This window comes from Salvelinus fontinalis, chromosome 18 (genome assembly GCF_029448725.1).
Source record: "Salvelinus fontinalis isolate EN_2023a chromosome 18, ASM2944872v1, whole genome shotgun sequence".
In the NCBI taxonomy this organism is placed as follows: Eukaryota; Metazoa; Chordata; class Actinopteri; order Salmoniformes; family Salmonidae; genus Salvelinus; species Salvelinus fontinalis.
Genome location: NC_074682.1, coordinates 33436089 through 33457504, shown reverse-complemented (window position 1 = coordinate 33457504; position 21416 = coordinate 33436089). Strand labels below are relative to the sequence as shown.

The window sequence follows — 21416 nt, the reverse complement described above, 5'->3', positions numbered from 1 at the left end:
TTCCAGAAACAAGTCTCTCACCGTTGCCGCTTGCTATAGACCACCCTCTGCCCCAGCTGTGCCCTGGACACCATATGTGAATTGATTGCCCCCCATCTATCTTCAGAGCTCGTGCTGTTAGGTGACCTAAACTGAGATATGCTTAACAACCCGGCCATCCTACAATCTAAGCTTGATGCCCTCAATCTCACACAAATTATTAATGAACCTACCAGGTACAACCCCAAATCCGTAAACACGGGCACCCTCATAGATATCATACTAACCAACCTGACCTCCAAATACACCTCTGCTGTCTTCAACCAGGATCTCAGCGATCACTGCTTCATTGCCTGCGTCCGTAATGGGTCTGTGATCAAATGACCACCCCTCATCACTGTGAAAACGCTTCCTAAAACACTTCAGCGAGCAGGCCTTTCTAATCGACCTGGCCCGGGTATCCTGGAAGGATATTGACCTCATTCCGTCAGTAAAGAATGCCTGGTTATTCTATAAAAGTGCTTTCCTCACCATCTTAAATAAGCACGCCCCATTCAAAAAATGTAGAACCAGGAACAGATATAGCTCTTGGTTCACTCCAGACTTGAGTGCACTTGACCAGCACAAAAACATCCTCTGGCGTACTGCATTAGCATCGAAAAGCCCCTGCGATATGCAACTTTTCAGGGAAGTTACGAACCAATATACACAGGCAGCTGGGAAAGCAAAGGCTAGCTTTTTCAAACAGAAATTTGAATCCTGTAGCACAAACTCCAAAATGTTCTGGGACACTGTAAAGTCCATGGAGAATAAGAGCACCTCCTCCCAGCTGCCCACTACACTGAGGCTAGGAAAGAGCAGTTGGAGGCCACGGAAGGAGAGTTGTATGGCATTAAAAATAAAAGTGAAAATAAAAATAAATTTAAAAAAGTACAGTTTATTAGATACATGTCCCAAACAATTACATGTTCAGTGTCCTAATAACCAATGCTACTGTATATTCTGTATTTACAAATCCTCTTCCGGTGTTCCTCTAGGAATTCGTGTAAGGTGAAGAAGTATGAAAACCAGTCCCTGGTCCTGAATGTCTGCAATCAGGTGTGTGTGTGTGTGCGTGTGTGTGTGTGTGTGCATAAGTGCTTGTGCAATATCAGTTGAATATAACCTTGCTACAGTGGCACTGCAATGTCTATTACTCAGTAGGTTAACACACACACACACACCCACACCCACACCCACACCCACACCCCCACACACACACACACACACAGCTTCTTTCTCTCATGCTGACAAGTGCATCCCTTTCTCACACTCATCATTGTGTCCATAGCACTGCGGTACAGCCCTGTCGTGTTGACAGATGCATGAATCATCACTCAGCACGTGTTTATCAGTCTGTAGATGCCATGTGCCATCAAGTTTTATCGCATCCCATAACACTCCAATTGACTATTAAACTACCTCAAGTGAACCACCTAATCTACTACTTTGAGAAACAAAACAAAAATATTGTAGAAATCAAGTGCTATTTGCATGTTAAAATGCATATGGAATGCACCGTGCAATATTACACCATTGTTTACTTTTTTTGTTGGTGGACTCTCTATGCAGATTTTACAATGTGGCTCAGTAGTTCCCAGCCCGTGGTTCCCATCCCAGTTTACCAGATGGAATACATTCAATTCAATATAGTAATGACACCACAGGTGTTCTATCTGACTGTAGGCTGACGGTATGCTGACACTCCATTCTCTTGTTTATAGGAAGAGGATGTGGTAGTGTCACAGGTCCAAGAAATGCCCCGCCGCATTCGCCATGCCACCGATGAGGAAAAGCTGGCTTGCAGTGAAATCATGGACCAGAAAGCCAATGAGGAGGCCGGGATGGAGGTGGAGGAGGAGGAAGAAGACTCAGTGTGTGCCAAAGGCCCAGCTAAAGGCCCAACCAAAGGCCTGGCCATCACAGACAATGTCAAAAGCCAGGCAATGCTGGATGGTAAGTTTGGTTTGGCTCTCAGGGCGTTCTTTAGATTTATTCAATGACCAAGACGTAGTCAAAGGGACTCTGTTTAAAAGTCTAAAGGGGCCAGTGGCTGCAAAACAAAAAACAAAATAATGCCAGCAGTTTTAGACAATCCATTAGATTAGCTCCATTAGATTACACTTGACTACAGACAAAGCAGAAAAGCAGTTTCTGGAGAGCCTCTGGGATTGTAGTCCATAATAGTTTTTACTGCCATCTATTGGCCATTGAAAATCAAGTTGAGTAAATGACTTTTCCATCTCCATTGCCATCAGAGCATGTTAACGGAGTTGAGCGGTTGGAAATCCCGCTCATTGCTCATGGAATCACCGCTCAGGCGCTCCATGTCCTTTCATACGGCACTGCTAAAAACCACTCAGTGCTCACAGGGGAAAAAAACTCCTGCTCCAAATTCGCTCCATTCATTAAAATCACAATTGAATCACAACCCATCTATTATTGTGACTGCCTGGACCTACCAATTGGTTTTTAAGTATTGAAACCAAACCATATGGATTTGAATGAAAATATTTTAATAAACACAAAAAGGTGAATGTAAGAAGCGAACATAATTTTAAATAGGCTACATGTCATATTAAACAGCATATAAACACTAAATAGGTCAGCAGACAGACAGAAAAATACTTATTAGTGCCTTGAATTCATTTTTAGATTAATTGCTTATATTATCAGCCGGCCAGCAGCTGATATCCTCTCCAAACTTGCAGCCACTGGTCATGCGAAACATCTTTTTGGCCACTCTTGCCAGGCTGGGCAGACGCAGAGTAAAAAAAAATCAGGCTCTGAATACTTAGGTAAATAAGGTATTTCTGTTTTATATTTTTATTCCATTTGCAAACATTTCTAAAACCTGTTTTCGCTTTGTCATTATGGGGTATTGTGTGTAGATTGCTGAGGATATTCTTTTATTTAATCAATTTTAGAACAAGGCTGTAACATAACAAAATGTGGAAAAAATCAAGGGGTCTTTCCGAAGGCACTGTAAATATTTTGCTACAATGACACACTTAGTTATCTACCCACCTAGTTCCTTTCTGTTAGCATGTGCACGTGGTATGTACACCATCATGCTGTTGGGATAAGTGTCTTTTCAGATTCCACAATGATTCTTAAGTTGGTGACACTACATCACCGCGCTCCCTCTCTTGCTCTTGGTCCTCATCTTTGTAAGTCACCTTGATTTAGGACCTGAGTGTTTTATAACTTTCTTTGTGAAAATATTTAGCTCCAGCTCCGCTCTGCTCACGTACTCTGATCCCCATAATACTTATTCATGTATTATTGTCTTCCTCTCAGGGCCACAGGCGAAGATAACACACTATATGAAGGAAAATGAGATTTTCATTTCAGTAAGTAGGCTTAGATCTTTTGATTTGTCTCTAAGATTTGTTATGCTTGCATTAGAGCACAGATTGAAATGTTTTTTCCTTGGTGTCTATAGAGTGAAGAGCTGTCAATCACCCCAAGGCTAAAGTTGATTGGCTGCAAGGGACAGGATGACAAAGGTAGTCCCTCCTCCATGGATACCATATCGCTAAATGAGATGGACAAAGCAGCGGTGCTCACCTTGATCAGAGAGGAGGTATAGTAACTGACCAATAGTGGTTATTATACCAAACTGAAAAGATCTGGGTCATGTTCATTAGGCACCAAATTGAAGAAAACGGACTGAAATAGGGAGGGACTATCTGGAGATATCTAATTAGAAATGCTCATTTTCGTTTCCCATTGCCTGCCCTAAAGAAAACAACCTAGGTTGCACTAAGAGCTAGCCCTCTGAGCTAAAGGCCCAGTTCCCTGATTGCTGACTGTCACTGTAGTACTGCACACTCACTGCAGTACTTCTATTATACCATAGTAAACATACTCAAACTCTCAACAAGTACTGATGTAGGATCTTCATTTTATCAACCTGTTAAAGGAATGTATTTTAGATTTAAAAAGGTTTCTGAAGTTTGTAGTTTTCACTTTGAAATTTCAGACTTGATTTTCCCTTTAAGAAAAAACTACCCCTACTGTCACGCCCTGGCCTTAGTTATCTTTGTTTTCTTTATTATTTTAGTTAGGTCAGGGTGTGACATGGGGGATGTTTGTGTGTTTTTTGTCTAGTCTAGGGTGTTTGTATTGTATAGGGGGTTTTGTAGAGTTCATGGGGTTGTGTTCAGTGTAGGTGTTTATGTAAGTCTATGGTTGCCTGGATTGGTTCTCAATTAGAGACAGCTGTCTATCGTTGTCTCTGATAGGGAGCCATATTTAAGGCAGCCATAGGCATTAGGTAGGTTGTGGGTAATTGTCTATGTTTGACGTTAGTAGCTTGTGTCTGCACTTTTGTTTGTTAGCTTCACGGTCGTTTGTTGTTTTGTTTAGTTTGTATTAGTTTCGTGTTCGTTTCATCTTCTCAAATAAAAGAAGATGTATCTATATCACGCTGCGCCTTGGTCCTCTCTTTCACCTAAAGACGATCGTGACAGAATTACCCATCATAATCGGACCAAGCAGCGTGGTAATGGGCAGCAGCGACAGCAGCAGCAGCGGTCCATTACGCAGGACTCGTGGACTTGGGAGAAGGATCTGGGCTATACAACCTGGGAGGAAATAGAGCACTGGTCGATCGATCCAGAGAGAGTGCCGGAGCCCGCCTGGGATTCGTTGGAACAGTGCGAGGAGGGATACCGAAGAATGGAGGAACGGAGACGTTACTAAGGTACGCGGCTAGCACGGAAGCCTGTGAAGCAGCCCCAAAAAATTCTTGGGGGGAGGCTAAAAGGGAGTGTGGCGAAGTCAGGTAGGAGACCTGCGCCAACTCCCCGTGCTTACCGTGGAGAGCGAGAGTACGGGCAGACACCGCGTTATGCGGAAGAGCGCACAGTGTCTCCTGTACGTGTGCTTAGCCCGGTGCGGTACATTCCAGCTCCTCGTATCGGCCGGGCTAGATTGAGCATTTAGCCGGGTGCCATGAAGCCGGCTCAACGCGTCTGGTCTCCAGTGCGTCTCCTCGGGCCGGCATACATGGCACCAGCCTTACGCATGGTGTCCCTGGTTCGCCAACACAGCCCAGTGCGGGTTATTCCACCTCCCCGCACTGGTCGGGCTACGGGGAGCATTCAACCAGGTGAGGTTGCGCAGGCTCGGTGCTCAAGGGAGCCAGTACGCCTGCACGGTCCGGGAAATATCCGGCTCCACCTCCCCGCCCCAGCCCAGTACCACCAGTGCCAACACCACGCACCAGGCTTCCAGTGTGTCTCCAGAGCTCTGTTCCTCCTCCACGCACTCGCCCTGTGGTCTCCAGCCCATTACCACCAGCGTGTCTCCAGCCCATTACCACCAGTTCCGGCACCACGCACCAAGCCTCCTGTGCGTCTCCAGAGTCCTGTGCGCCCTGTTGCTGCTCCCCGCACTAGCCTTGAGGTGCGTGTCCTTAGCCCGGTACCTCCAGTTCCGGCACCACGCACCAGGCCTACTGTGCACCTCAGCCGGCCAGAGTCCCGAGCCGTCAGAGCCGTCAGAGCCGTCCGTCTGTCCCGAGCAGTCAGAGCCGTCCGTCTGTCCCGAGCCGTCAGAGCCGTCCGTCTGTCCCGAGCCGTCAGAGCCGTCCGTCTGTCCCGAGCCGTCAGAGCCGTCCGTCTGTCCCGAGCCGTCAGAGCCACCCGCCAGTCAGGAGCCGCCAGAGCCGCCCGCCAGTCAGGAGCCGCCAGAGCCGCCCGCCAGTCAGGAGCCGCCAGAGCCGCCCGCCAGTCAGGAGCCGCCAGAGCCGCCCGCCAGTCATGAGCCGCCCGCCAGTCATGAGCCGCCCGCCAGTCATGAGCCGCCCGCCAGTCATGAGCCGCCCGCCAGTCATGAGCCGCCCGCCAGTCATGAGCCGCCCGCCAGTCATGAGCCGCCCCACCAGTCATGAGCCGCCCCACCAGTCATGAGCCGCCCCACCAGTCAGGAGCCGCCCCTCCAGTCAGGAGCCGCCCCTCCAGTCAGGAGCCGCCACTCCAGTCAGGAGCCGCCCCTCCCGTCCGGAGCTGCCCCTCAGTCCGGAGCTGCCCCTCAGTCCGGAGCTGCCCCTCAATCCGGAGCTGCCCCTCCGTCCAGTGGCGCCCTCTGGGATGGTCTTCAGTCCGGGACTCGCTGCAAGGGTCGCCGTTCCAGAGGCGCCACCAAAGCGGGTATTGACTATGGTGGAGTGGGGTCCCGCACCTGAGCCGCCGCCGTAGGAAGGCCCACCCGGACCCTCCCCTTCTGTGTCAGGTTTTGCGGCCGGAGTCCGCACCTTTGGGGTGGGGGGGGTATTTGTATTAGTTTCGTGTTCGTTTCATCTTCTCAAATAAAAGAAGATGTATCTATATCACGCTGCGCATTGGTCCTCTCTTTCACCTAAAGACGATCATGACACCTACATGTCCATTATTATGATCCATTTAATAATTGACATTTCCTGTTTCTGCAGGATTATTTTCCAGCTGTAGAAACTGGCTCAAATTAAGATCCTACATCTGTAGCAAGCAACTGGATGCCTGCCAAGCCTATATTAAGCATAGTGTTTTCTCCCCAACAGATAATCACTAAAGAGATAGAGCCCAACGAGTGGAAGAGAAAGTATGAAGACAGTCATATGGAGGTGTTAGAGATGAGGTATTATATGGCACTGTTGTTTTAGTTCGACATAATTCAAAGTTAATCATATATAACAGGAAAACTCACAAGAAAGCTTTTAGACTGAAAATAAACCTTTTTATTTGGATTTGTGTTTATTCATCTCTTGTAGGAAAATAGTGGTGGAGTACGAGAAAACAGTTGCACAGATGATTGGTAAGTTCTTGAAGAGTTAATTATCTGCACTGATATGAAATCACAGGATTGGTAAAAGCAATATAGTTGATACCTACCAGCTTATGACTTTCAGCTTATTCATACCCCTAGACTTATTCCACATTTTGTTGTTCCAGCCTGATTTCAAAATGGATCAAAATATTTTTTTCCTCCCCTGCTACACACAATACCTCATAACAAAGTGAAAACATGTTTTTAGAAAATGTTGCAAATTTATTCATCAGGAAATGGAAATTAATGTATTGACAAATGAACAATTATCTTTGTATTCTCTTTTTGTTATAATTTGATTGAATTCTCTTGTTTTTTTAAACATCAGAGCAAATTCATGGAACTAGACGTTGATAGCAAGCCTATTAGGCTATTGAAACACCCTTGTACCCTTATCCTTGTTTGGACGTATCTCAACTTAGTGACCTTAGACCTGTAAACTTTGCAGAGGATGAGCAGCACAAGAGGAGTGTCCTGGGCTCCCAGGTGAGTGTCCAGCAGGTGACTCTGGAGCGGGACCAGGCCCTGGCCGACCTCAACTCTGTGGAGCGCTCACTCTCGGACCTCTTTAGACGTTACGAGAACATGAAGACCATCCTGGAAGGATTTAAGAAGGTATGTGTTAACGTGAGACTAGAGAGAAGGTTTAAGAAGGTATGTGTTAACGTGAGACTAGAGAGAAGGTTTAAGAAGGTATGTGTTAACGTGAGACTAGAGAGAAGGTTTAAGAAGGTATGTGTTAACGTGAGACTAGAGAGAAGGTTTAAGAAGGTATGTGTTAACGTGAGACTAGAGAGAAGGTTTAAGAAGGTATGTGTTAACGTGAGACTAGAGAGAAGGTTTAAGAAGGTATGTGTTAACGTGAGACTAGAGAGAAGGTTTAAGAAAGTATGTGTTAACGTGAGACTAGAGAGAAGGTTTAAGAAGGTATGTGTTAACGTGAGACTAGAGAGAAGGTTTAAGAAGGTATGTGTTAACGTGAGACTAGAGAGAAGGTTTAAGAAGGTATGTGTTAACGTGAGACTAGAGAGAAGGTTTAAGAAGGTATGTGTTAACGTGAGACTAGAGAGAAGGTTTAAGAAGGTATGTGTTAACGTGAGACTAGAGAGAAGGTTTAAGAAGGTGTGCGTGATACCAGTGGAGGCTGGTGGGAGGAGCTATAGGCAGACAGGCTCATTGTAATGGCTGGAATGGAGTAAATGAGACGGAGTCAAACATCATTTCCATATGTTTGATACCGTTTCATGTATACCATTCCAGCCATTACAATGAGCCCATCCTGCTATAGCTCCTCCTACCAGCCGCTTATGCGTGACTTGTGTTAACGTTACACTACCAAGGTTCACTCACTGTACTTGAAAGACTGTTGAGTTGAAGTAAACCTTTCTGTCTGTCCATTTTGTATTCTGTGTTTTACTTCATGTTTTGATTGTTCTTTACCTGACCTTTCATTATCACTACTTGTAATGGAGAAATACCAACCCACCAAAACAATACATTCGGTTGAATTAAATTTCAGATCTGTCTGTGTGTGTGTATCTAGAATGAAGAGGTGCTGAAGAAGTGTGCCCAAGAGTATCTGGTCCGCGTCAGACAGGAGGAGCAGAGATACCACACACTCAAGATCCACGCTGAGGAAAAACTAGACAAGTAAAGACAGACACATACACTTTTTAGTTTAATATAATTTTGATTTATTTTACCCAAAGAGATTATTTATATTGTATTTAAGATTATAAACACAAAAGTATGTGGACACCCTTCAAATTAGTGGATTCGGCTATTTCAGCCACACCCGTTGCTGACAGGTGTACAAAATCGAGCACAGCCATGCAATCTCCATGGACAAACATTGGCAGTAGAATGGCCTTACTTTTGATGACTTCTGTAACCGTAATAGCCTTGGTTCCATGCATGTTAACATTGGAAGCCTCCTCCCTAAGTTTGTTTTATTCACTGCCTGAACACACTCTGCCAACCGGGATGTTCTAGCCATGTCTGAATCCTGGCTTAGGAAGACCACCAAAAATGAAAACTTGTCTGAAATCTCCATCCTTAACTACAACATTTTCAGACAAGATAGAACGGCCAAAGGGGGCGGTGTTGCAATCTACTGCAAAGATAGCCTGCAGAGTTCTGTCCTACTATCCAGGTCTGTACCCAAGCAATTTGAACTTCTACTTTTAAAAATCCACCTCTCTAAAAACAAGTCTCTCACCGTTGCTGCCTGCTATAGACCACCCTCTGCCCCCAGCTGTGCTCTGGACACCATATGTGAACTGATTGCCCCCCATCTATTTTCAGAGCTTGTGCTGCTAGCTGCCTTAAACTGGGACATGCTTAACACCCCAGCCATCCTACAATCTAAGCTTGATGCCCTCAATCTCACACAAATGATCAATGAACCTACCAGGTACCACCCCAAAGCCGTAAACATGGGTAACCTCATAGATATCATCCTAACCAACTTGCCCTCTAAATACACCTCTGCTGTTTTCAACCAAGACCTCAGCGATCACTGCCTCATTGCCTGTATCCGTAATGGGTCAGCGGTCAAACGACCTCCACTCATCACTGTCAAACGCTCCCTGAAACACTTCCGCGAGCAGGCCTTTCTAATCGACCCTTTCCGGGGTATCCTGGAAGGATACTGATCTCATCCCGTCAGTAGAGGATGCCTGATTATTTTTTTTTAAATGCCTTCATCACCATCTTAAATAAGCATGCCCCATTCAAGAAATTTAGAACCAGGAACAGATATAGCCCTTGGTTCTCTCCAGACCTGACTGCCCTTAACCAACACAAAAACATCCTATCGCGTTCTGCATTAGCATCGAACAGCCCCCGTGATATGCAACTTTTCAGGGAAGCTAGAAACCAATATACACAGGCAGTTAGAAAAGCCAAGGCTAGCTTTTTCAAGCAGAAATTTGCTTCCTGCAATACAAACTCAAAAAAGTTCTGGGACACTGTAAAGTCCATGGAGAATAAGAACACCTCCTCCCAGCTGCCCACTGCGCTGAGGACAGGAAACACTGTCACCACCGATACATCCACTATAATTGAGAATTTCAATAAGCATTTTTCTACGGCTGGCCATGCTTTCCACCTGGCTACCCCTACTAGAGGTCGACCGATTAATCGGAATGGCCGATTAATCGGGGCCGATTTCAAGTTTTCATTTTTTTTTTTTTTACACCTTTATTTAATCTTTATTTAACTAGGCAAGTCAGTTAAGAACACATTCTTATTTTCAATGATGGCCTAGGAACGTTCTGCCCACGTTCTGCCCAGAACGACAGATTTTTAACCTTGTCAGCTCGGGGGATCCAATCTTGCAACCTTAGAGTTAACTAGTCCAATGCTCTAACACCTGATTACATTGCACTCCACGAGGAGCCTGCCTGTTGGCGAATGCAGTAAGCTAAGGTAAGTTGCTAGCTAGCATTAAACTTATCTTATAAAAAACAATCAATCAATGACTGTCATTGCGCCAATGTGTACTTAACCATAAACATCAATGCCTTTCTTAAAATCAATACACAAGTATATATTTTTAAACCTGCATATTTAGCTAATAGAAATCCAGGTTAGCAGGCAATATTAACCAGGTGAAATTGTGTCATTTCTCTTGCGTTCATTGTACGCAGAGTCAGGGTATATGCAACAGTTTGGGCCGCCTGGCTCTTTGCGCACTAATTTGCCAGAATATTACATAATTATGACAACATTGAAGGTTGTGCAATGCAACAGGAATATTTAGACTCATGGATGCCACCCGTTAGATAAAATACGGAACGGAATAAACGCTTTGTTTTCGAGGTGATAGTTTCCGGATTAGTCAAAGGTATATGGTTTAGAGAGAAATAGTCAACGCGTTATAATTCCTGTAATAACTTGCGGCTGAATTTGAAAGGGGTTCCTTCGTTATTTTACCGTTCATGTCTTCCATAGAGAATGTCTTGATCTACTTCAAATAAGGTCTGTGTTTCGTGCAGGCTTAAACCGCCTCGACGTTTTGATACCCGTGTAAATCTCACTAGGATAAGGTAACGTTTGTCAACATATTTTCATAAATCCACTCTACAATTTTTTTTTTATCTTTGCTTATATTTAGCCAATATTGATCAGAGTTACCTTGTCCTATGGATATCTACACAGTTATAAAATTGGCACGGTGATGTAAGCCGACACGAAACACAGACCTTATTTTAAGTGATTCTAAAAATATCCTATGCAATAATGAAGGAACCGCTTTTCAGATTTTGCTAGGTGTCATGGGAATTATGACTCGCACTTTGGTTGTCAATTCTTACCAAGACCATTATTAAAATAGGATTTCCTGCATATAGAAATTAAAGTTTTTGTTTTCAACATTCATCACAGGTAACTTAAACTCTATTTTTATTCAAACAGTTGAGAGTATTTGTCTCCTAAGCAGACTCTTCAGTATCATTGTCACTTCAGAGCTGTGTGCGTGTATTTATGTATTATATTAAGTTAAAATAAAAGTGTTCATTGTTCATTCAGTATTGTTGAAATTGTCATTATTACAAAAATGTGTGTGTGTGTGTATGATATATATATAAAAAATATATATTTTTATAAATCGGCCGATTAATCGGTATCGGCTTTTTTTGTCCACCAATCATCGGTATCGGTATCGGCTTTTTTGTCCACCAATAATCGGTATCGGTATCTGCATTGAAAAATCATAATCGGTCGACCTCTAACCCCTACCCGGGTCAACAGCACTGCACCCCCCACAGCAACTCGCCCAAGCCTTCCCCATTTCTCCTTCTACCAAATCCAGTCAGCTGATGTTCTGAAAGAGCTGCAAAATCTGGACCCCTACAAATCAGCCGGGGTAGACATTCTGGACCGGTTCTTTCTAAAATTATCTGCCGAAATTGTTGGAACCCCTATTACTAGCCTGTTCAACCTCTCTTTCGTGTCGTCTGAGATTCCCAAAGATTGGATAGCAGCTGCGGTCATCCCCCTCTTCAAAGGGGGGGACACTCTTGACCCAAACTGCTACAGGCCTATATCTATCCTACCCTGCCTTTCTAAGGTCTTCGAAAACCAAGTCAACAAACAGATTACCGACCATTTCGAATCCCACCATACCTTCTCCGCTATGCAATCTGGTTTCAGAGCTGGTCACTGGTGCACCTCAGCCACCCTCAAGGTCCTAAACGATATCCTAACCGCCATCGATAAGAAACAATACTGTGCAGCCGTATTCATTGACCTGGCCAAGGCATTCGACTCTGTCAATCACCACATCCTTATCGGCAGACTCGATAGCCTTAGTTTCTTCTCTGATAGAGTTCAGTGTGTCAAATCGGAGGGCCTGTTGTCCGGGCCGCTGGCAGTCTCTATGGGGGTGCCACAGGGTTCAATTCTTGGACCGACTCTCTTCTCTGTATACATCAATGATGTCGCTCTTGCTGCTGGTGAGTCTCTGATCCACCTCTACGCAAACGACACCATTCTGTATACGTCTGGCCCTTCTTTGGACACTGTGTTAACAACCCTCCAAACGAGCTTCAATGCCATACAACTCTCCTTCCGTGGCCTCCAATTGCTCTTAAATACAAGTAAAACTAAATGCATGCTCTTCAACCGATCGCTACCTGCTCGCCCGTCCAGCATCACTACTCTGGACGGTTCTGACTTAGAATATGTGGATAACTACAAATACCTAGGTGTCTAGTTAGACTGAACTCTCCTTCCAGACTCACATCAAACATCTCCAATCCAAAGTTACATCTAGAATTGGCTTCCTATTTCGCAACAAAGCATCCTTCACTCATGCTGCCAAACATACCCTTGTAAAACTGACCATCCTACTGATCCTTGACTTCGGCAATGTCATTTACAAAATAGCCTCCAATACCCTACTCAATAAATTGGATGCAGTCTATCATAGTGCCATCCGTTTTGGATGGCACTAACCCACTGGCTCCAGGTCATCTACAAGACCCTGCTAGGTAAAGTTCCCCCTTATCTCAGCTCGCTGGTCACCATAGCAGCACCCACCTGTAGCACACGCTCCAGCAGTTATATCTCTCTGGTCACCCCCAAAACCAATTCTTCCTTTGGCCGCCTCTCCTTCCAGTTCTCTGCTGCCAATGACTGGAATGAACTACAAAAATCTCTGAAACTGGAAACACTTATCTCCCTCCCTTTAAGCACCAGCTGTCAGAGCAGCTCACTGATTACTGCACCTGTACATAGCCCATCTATAATTTAGCCCAAACAACTACCTCTCCCCCTACTGTATTTATTTATTTATTTTGCTCCTTTGCACCCCATTATTTCTATCTCTACTTTGCACATTCTTCCACTGCAAATCTACCATTCCAGTGTTTTACTTGCTATATTGTATTTACTTCGCCACCATGGCCTTTTTTTGCATTTACCTCCCTTATCTCACCTCATTTGCTCACATTGTATATAGACTTTTTTTCTACTGTATTATTGACTGTATGTTTGTTTTACTCCATATGTAACTCTGTGTTGTTGTATGTGTCAAACTGCTTTGCTTTATCTTGGCCAGGTCGCAATTGTAAATGAGAACTTGTTCTCAACTTGCCTACCTGGTTAAATAAAGGTGAAATAAAAAAATAAAAAACTGAAGAGTTCAGTGACTTTCAACTTGGCACCGTCAACAAGTCAGTTCGTCAAATGTCTGCCCTGCTAGAGCTGCCCCGGTCAACTGTAAGTGCTGTGATTGTGAAGTGGAAACATTTAGGAGCAACAACGACTCAGCCGCGAAGTGGTAGCCACACAAGCTCGCAGAATGGGACCGCTGAGTGCTGAAGCACGTAAACATTGTATGTCCCCTATTACAACACTCATTATCGAGTTCCAAACTGCCTCTGGAAGCAATGTCAGCACAATAACTGTTTGTCGGGAGCTCCATGAAATGGGTTTCCATGGCCGAACCGCCACACATAAGCCTAAGATCACCATGTGCAATGCCAAGCATCGGCTGGAGTGGTGTAAAGCTCACCGCCATTGGACTCTGGCGCAGTGGAAACGTGTTCTCTGGAGTGATGAATCATGCTTCACCATCTGGCAGTCGGACGGACGAATTGTGGTTTGGCGGATGCCAGGAGAACCCTACCTTCCCCAATGCATAGTGCCAACTGTAAAGTTTGGTGGAGGAGAAATAATGATATGTGGCTGTTTTTCATGTTTCGGGCTAGGCCCCTTAGTTCCAGTGAAGGGAAATCTTAACGCTACAGCATACAATGACATTCTAGACGATTCTGTGCTTCCAACTTTGTGGCAACAGTTTGGGGAATGCCCATTCCTGTTTCAGTATGACAATGCTCCTGTGCACAAAGCGAGGTCTATACACAAATGATTTGTCCAGATCGGTGTGGATGAACTTGACGAGCCTGCACAGAGCCCTGACCTCAACACCATCAAACACCTCTGGGATGAATTTGTACACCAACTGCGAGCCAGGCCTCACTAATGTCCCTTCATCAATGTTCCAACATCTAGTGGAAAGCCTTCCCTGAAGAGTAAGGCTGTTATAGCAGCTAAGGGGTGACCAACTCCATATTAATGCCCATGATTTTGGAATGAGATGTTCGACTAGCAGGTGTCCACATACTTTTGGTCATGTTGTGTATATTGCTATCATCTTGCCTATTGCTCATTGGGTACAGTACACAGTGGAGGGAAGAGATCTTCCTTTGGAGGTCTTTTATTTTTCATTATTTTCTTTCTCTAACGTTTATCTCTCTGCTGTGTTGCAGGGCTAATGAAGACATAGCCCAGGTGCGCTCCAAGGCCGACTCAGAGAGTGTGGCTCTTCATGCCAGCCTGAGGAAAGAGCAGATGAAGGTGGACTCCTTGGAGAGAGCCCTCCACCAGAAGGTACTTGACTTACTCCACTTGGGGAAATATGTCTGTAGAATCGGATTGAATACATCCCGAGAATAAATCACTTTCCTCCCGGGTAACCTGGTATTTCCCGCTAAAACCGCAGGTGTCATTCAAAAGCATTATAAATCATATAAATAGGTTTATTGTAACGACTTTCCTCTTCTTCTGACGAGGAGTAAGAGATATCGGACCAATTTGCAGCGTGGTAAGTGTCCATTTTAATATGTAAAACTGAACACTACAAACATAACAAAGTGAAAGAAAAAAAGAAAATCGAAACAGTCCCGTATGGTACAGACACAGGAAACAACCACCCACAAAACACAATGAAAAACAGGCCATCTAAATATTTAGAGCCATCTAAATATGGCTCCCAATCAGAGACAACGACTGACACCTGCCTCTGCTTGAGAACCATACTAGGCCAAACACATAGAAATAGAACAACAGAACAAAACATAGAGAAACAACATAGAATGCCCACCCCAACTCATGCTCTGACCAAACTAAAATAAAGACATAAAAAAGGAACTAAGGTCAGAATGTGACATTTATGTCTGGATTTGATTAGAGCTTTGATCGAAAATTCAATCCTGATGCAACCTGAGCCTGACTAAATACATTTATGAGTCCTACATTATTAAAGACATGTTATCATTTAGTGAGCCCAAGCCCAAAAAAGGCCAAATGATTGTGCCATTATCAAATACAGCAACCGCACATTACGCACAACAGAAAAACATAAAAGCACATACAGTAGATGTAGCTATGCAATGGGTAAATAAATGAATCAAGCTCGAGTAAACTTTTTGAGTGTGAACTGTATTGCACTGTATTAAATGGAATGAAATTACACACCTCGTTCAAACCATGATAAAGCTGAGAGAAAATGCAATTCTGTTGCAGCACATGCGGCCTACAAAGTTACAAGTATAGGCTAGCGAATTTGATTTTAATTGTTCATAATATTTCCCCTAATGTTATTAGCCTACCTCTTTCTCTCTCTAGTGTTGTTTCATTCCTTTCTCGCAACAGTTAAATTAAATAAGTTTCGTTGTCCTTGTCTTCATCATTGTAATGACATCCTTGAATAATATAGGACTAAAATGAGATGCAGAAGGCTTTCAATTCTCTTCAAGAGGTTTGAATGGTTATGGATCTGAATAAATAACTAGCCTATAACTAGCCCACGATAGCCTACCGCCATCGTGCGTTCGCTCTTCTTTCAGACTACCACTGAGTTCTATTGGCTGCTGTATTTAACATTCAGCATACAAGAGCTTGCGCCACTCTTCGAATAGTTTATTGGTGTAAGAAATGCAACAACAAAAAATGCCCAGCAAGCTATTCTAGTCTAGCTTTTCCTGCATAGGACTCCAAGCGCTAAGGAGCCTTTTTTTACAGCGAGAGACCAGCGGAGCACAGGTGCGTGCGTATTGCGCAAGAGACAGAGGCTATGAGTTAGAAGCTTATTATGCATAACCTCTCATGCATTATGTAAATAGAATTCTAATACTGCATTGAAACTATTACCTGAAAAAGGTAGACTAGGACATCTATATATAGGCATTCGGAAAGTATTTAGACCCCTTTACTTTTTCCACAGTGTTATGTTACAGCCTTATTCTAAAATTGATTCAATAGTTTTTTCCCCCTCATCAATCTACATACAATACCCCATAATGACAAAACAAAAATAGGTTTAGACAGTTTAGCAAATTTATAAAAATAAAAACTGAAATATCACATTTACATAAGTATTCAGATCCTTTACTCAGTACTTTGTTGAAGCACCTTGTTCTTGGGTATGACACTACAAGCTACTGGCTGCCAGCTCTAGGAAGAGTCTTGTTTTGTTTGTCACATAGTGTTTAGCAGATGTTATGGCGGGTGTAGCGAAATGCTTGTGTTTCTAGCTCCAACAGTGCAGTAATGTCTAACAATACACACAATCTAAAGTAAAGGAATGGAATTAAGAATGTATAAATATTTGGAAGAGCAATGTCAGAGCAGCATAGACTAAGATACAGTATATACATATGAGATGAGTAACGCAAAATATATAAACATTATTAAAGTGACTAGTGTTCCAATTATTAAAGTGGCCAGTGATTTCAATTCTATGTATAGGGCAGCAGCCTCTAATGTGCTAGTGATTACTATTTAGAAGTCTGATGGCCTCGAGATAGAAGCTGTTTATCAGTCTCTCGGTCCAGGCTTTGATGCACCTGTACTGACCTCGCCTTCTGGATGATAGCGGGGTGAACAGACAGTGGCTCGGGTGTTTGTTGTTCTTGATGATCTTTTTGGTCTTTGTGACATCGGGTGCTGTAGGTGTCCTGGAGGGCAGGTACTTTGCCCCCGATGATGCGTTGGGCAGACCGCACCACCCTCTGGAGAGCCTTGCGGTTGCGGGCGAGGCAGTTGCCGTACCAGGTGGTGATACAGCCCGACAAGATGCTCTCAATTGTGCATCTCTAAAAGTTTGTGAGGGTTTTAGGTGCCAAGACAAATTTCTTCAGCCTTCTGAGGTTGAAGAGGCACCGTTGCACCTTCTTCACCACACTGTCTGTGTGGGTGGATCATTTCAGTTTGCCCGTGATGTGTACGCAGAGGAACTTGAAGCTTTCCACCTTCTCCACTGCGGTCCCATCGATGTGGATAGGGGGGTGCTCCCTTTGCTGTTTCCTGAAGTCCATGATCACCTCCTTTGTTTTGTTGACGTTGGGTGAGAGGTTATTTTCCTGGCACCACACTCCCAGGGCCCTCACCTCCTCCCTGTAGGCTGTCGTCATTGTTGGTAATCAGGCCTACTACTGTTGTGTTGTCTGCAAACTTGATGATTGAGTTGGAGGTGTGCGTGGCCATGCAGTCATGGGTGAACAGGGAGTACAGGAGGGGGCTGAGCACATATCCTTGTGGGGCCCCAGTGTTGAGGATCAGCAAAGTAGAGGTGTTGTTTCCTACCTTCACCACCTGGGGGCAGCCCTTCAAGAAGTGCAGGACCCAGTTGCACAGGGCGGGGTTCAGACCCAGGGCCTCAACCTTATTGATGAGCTTTGAGGGTACTATGGTGTTGAATGCTGAGCTATAGTCAATGAACAGCATTCTTACATAGGTATTCCTCTTGTCCAGATGGGATAGGGCAGTGTGCAGTGCGATGGCAAATGTATCGTCTGTGGATCTGTTGGGGCGGTAAACAAACTGAAGTGGGTTCTAGGGTGTCAGGTAAGGTAGAGGTGATATGCTCCTTGACTAGTCTCTCAAAGCACTTCATGATGACGGAAGTGAGTGCTATGCGGCGATAGTCATTTAGTTCAGTTACCTTAGCTTTCTTGAATACAGGAACAATGGTGGACATCTTGAAGCATGTGGGGATAACAGACTGGGATAGGGAGAGATTGAATATGTCCGTAAACACTCCTGCCAGCTGGACTGCACATGCTTTGAGGATGTGGCTAGGGGTGCTGTCTGGGCCGGCAGCCTTGCGAGGGTTAACACGCTTAAATGTCTTACTCACGTCGGCCACGGAGAAGGAGAGCCCACAGTCCTTTATAGCGGGCCTCTTTGGTGGCTCTGTGTTATCCTCAAAGCAGGCGAAGAAGGTGTTTAGCTTGTCTGGATGCTAGACGTCGGTGTCCGCGATGTGGCTGGTTTTCCCTTTGTAGTCCGTGATTGTCTACGGACAATTCCTCTGACCTCTAGGCTTGGTTTTTGCTCGGACATGCACTGTCAACTGTGGGACCTTATATAGACAGGTGTGTGCCTTTCCAAATCATGTCCAATCAATTTAATTTACTACAGGTGGCCTCCAATCAGATTGTAGAAACATCTCAAGGATGATCAAGGGAAACAGGATGCACCTGAGCTCAATTTCGAGTCTCATAGCAAAGGGTCTGAATAGTTATGTAAAAAAAATATATATATATTTTTTTACATAACTACATGTCTAAAAATCTATTTTCGCTTTGTCATTATGGGTTGTTGTGTGTAGATTGATAAGGACAATATTTTATTAAATAATTTTTAGAATAAGTCTGTAATGTAACAAAATGTTGAAAAAGTCAAGGGGTCTGAATACTTTCCGAATGCACTGCATATCAATCTTGAACAGGATTATCTATTTTGGATGCAATTTGAATGGAATTGATGGAGAGAGAGAAAATCTGCAAGAGAGTGCTTGCTCATCCACTGATTTAAAGCAACAATATAGGAGTGTTTTAAAACCTTGCAGCTGCAATAAAAAAATAAAAAATCTTTACAATTAAAAAATAAATTAATCCCCAAAAGCCAGATGGAGATGTGTAAATTAGATGCACATTCGGTATTTATATTACTGCAGCATATGCTATGCTGCATCAAATGTAGGTCTACCTGTCACAATAAAACAAGTTATCATGATGAGATGATAGGTCTACAAACTGAGATGGGTTGTTGGTCCCAAGCCTGAGTTTTTATGATTCATCATGCAGTGACCACAGAGGCCATAGAGAATCCAGATTTAGACATCTCACATAATTGAACAGTTACATTCCACATCATGCTGTTCATATAAATAATTAATTATAATTTACCGGTTTCTCGCAGTTATTTATCCCGGGAGAAAGGAGGGGATTTGTGCGGTGGTAACCGGGTTCCCGCATTTCAACCCTACTGTAAAAGTAATTTATAGTAAAAGACTGGATACATAACTGGATACAATAATTGTGTTACTTATCGGTGGCTTCCAATGACAAGCGAACCCCTCTATCAGAAGGTAAGAATCACTGATTGTAAAATAATAACCAAGCCATCTAATTAGTTATCTAGGGTTTCAATAAGAAGTGCAGAATTGCACATTTGTACCTTGATTGAACAATCTCTCTGCTCTCTCTGTTCTAACCAGAATCAAGAAATCGAGGAGCTCACAAAGATCTGTGACGAACTAATAGCAAAGCTCGGGACATCAGACTGAAGTCATAAACGTTGGAGTTGTTGGATGTACTGTTCCACCAACTTCTCTCCCCTCTGCCTTACCATTGCAGCCAAGGCCTAACCATCCCCACTGCAGCTAGCTGGTAAATTATTGTACACACTTCTATACAATCTGAACCCGTCTCTGCTATTATTACTCAAACACACAGCGAGTGACTGCAGTAGTCACCCCTATTGTTTCAGTTTGGAACAAATAAACAGCGAAACAGCAATAAGTGTGTGTATTTATAACCAATTAAGTATTCACGTGGCAATTTGTAATGTTCAATGTTGAACTTTGATGCGCATATAGGGCCAAATCTTAATTTTTGGATAAATTAGGTAAATTAAGGTCAAGTTAAGGTATGAACCTTACTGTCGATTTCTACTTATTGTAAGTGAAACTATGTGAATGAACTAGTAGCTAGTAACCTGTTGTGTTGCGTACTATGTGTACGGTGTGTTTGTAATGTGTGTGCCCCATCATGGATTATCGTGTACCACATCATGGATTATCGTGTACCACATCATGGATTATCGTGTACCACATCATGGATTATCAGTGTTGTCAGAAGAGACAGAGACGTGTGTTCCAGATAGGGTGTGAGGGAAATTCTTTTAGCTAGACACAGCATAAGGAGCTGTGGTTACATTGATTGGCTCTCTGCAGCGCAGCCACAGTTAAGTTTCTCTCTAGGCCTTGGGAAAACAAGACAAATGTTTTCCATCATAACCATAATACTTGTGTTGCCAAATGTTCCCCCTCAAAACCTATCACTGTGGTAGTGTTCCAGGCTCAATACCAGTTATTATTAGAGATTATGATGGATCTGTAAACTGTTTCAATGCAGGTATGGATGCTTGTTTAGATAGATGTTCTCAGAGCTATCAAAAAGCAAACTGGTTGCCCAGCATAACAACTGTTTGCCTAATGTTATAACAGTATACAGGGCCAGTTCCAAACTACCCTTTAGGACTACAAGGACCTATAGTATGTGGACATGGAAGTTGGAGAAGCCCAGATGAGGTTCTACCTGGGTCATCGTTTGGGAGTCTTTGCCTTATCGTACCTATTTCATGGATCAACATCATCATCATCAGTACAGTACAATCCACTGCCAAATGTTATTATTTTGCCAAATCAAAGGCTGTTTGAAGCTGCTTTTAAACGTCTATAGCTGCCGTAATGTGTACATTTTATATTGTATGAAAATAATATAATTTGATTTTAATGGCGGTATTTGTAAAGAGGACAGAATAACAGAAAAGTGATTTTATTATAGTGTATGATATACTGTAAATTGTGTGTAGAAGGCATTCCCTGAATAAAGGTTATCATGATTAATGTTATACTGTGAACTATGTAGCACACTGGACAGCAGACATTGTGCCTTAAGCTTAAAGGTCCAATGGAGCCATTTTTATCTCAATATCAAATCATTTCTGGGTCTTGCTTCAATAACACTCAGTGATAGTCAACTTCAACAGTGTCATAACACGTTCAGAATTGTCCATCAAAATGCCAGTGAAGTATGAAATGATTATTTAAAAAAAAAAAAGTTATATATACAGTATCAGTCAATGGTTTGGACACACCTACTCATTCAAGGGTTTTTCTTTATTTTTACTATTTGCAGCATTGTAGAATAATAGTGAAGACATCAAAACTATGAAATAACAAATATGGAATCATGTAGTAACCAAAAGAGTAATAAACAAATCAAAAT

At 43.4% G+C, this 21416-nt stretch overlaps 1 protein-coding gene across 4 annotated transcripts in view; it reads left to right on the top strand.

Moving 5' to 3' along the window:
* Positions 1 to 21034, top strand: part of LOC129815332 (phospholipase DDHD2-like) — a 56932-nt gene extending 35898 nt beyond the window's left edge. For 2 of the 4 annotated variants that reach the window (XM_055869044.1, XM_055869042.1), the window contains exons 4-14: positions 1017 to 1077; positions 1743 to 1974; positions 3117 to 3188; positions 3319 to 3371; positions 3464 to 3604; positions 6566 to 6642; positions 6776 to 6819; positions 7280 to 7446; positions 8375 to 8481; positions 14607 to 14727; positions 19622 to 21034. In XM_055869044.1, the coding sequence (XP_055725019.1) occupies positions 1017 to 1077; positions 1743 to 1974; positions 3117 to 3188; positions 3319 to 3371; positions 3464 to 3604; positions 6566 to 6642; positions 6776 to 6819; positions 7280 to 7446; positions 8375 to 8481; positions 14607 to 14727; positions 19622 to 19690 (1144 nt within the window). In that variant the 3' untranslated portion in view covers positions 19691 to 21034. The remainder of the gene's footprint in view (positions 1 to 1016; positions 1078 to 1742; positions 1975 to 3116; positions 3189 to 3318; positions 3372 to 3463; positions 3605 to 6565; positions 6643 to 6775; positions 6820 to 7279; positions 7447 to 8374; positions 8482 to 14606; positions 14728 to 19621) is intronic. The other 2 variants (XM_055869041.1, XM_055869043.1) reach the window with 2 other exon arrangements.
* The last annotated feature ends 382 nt before the right edge of the window (positions 21035 to 21416 follow it).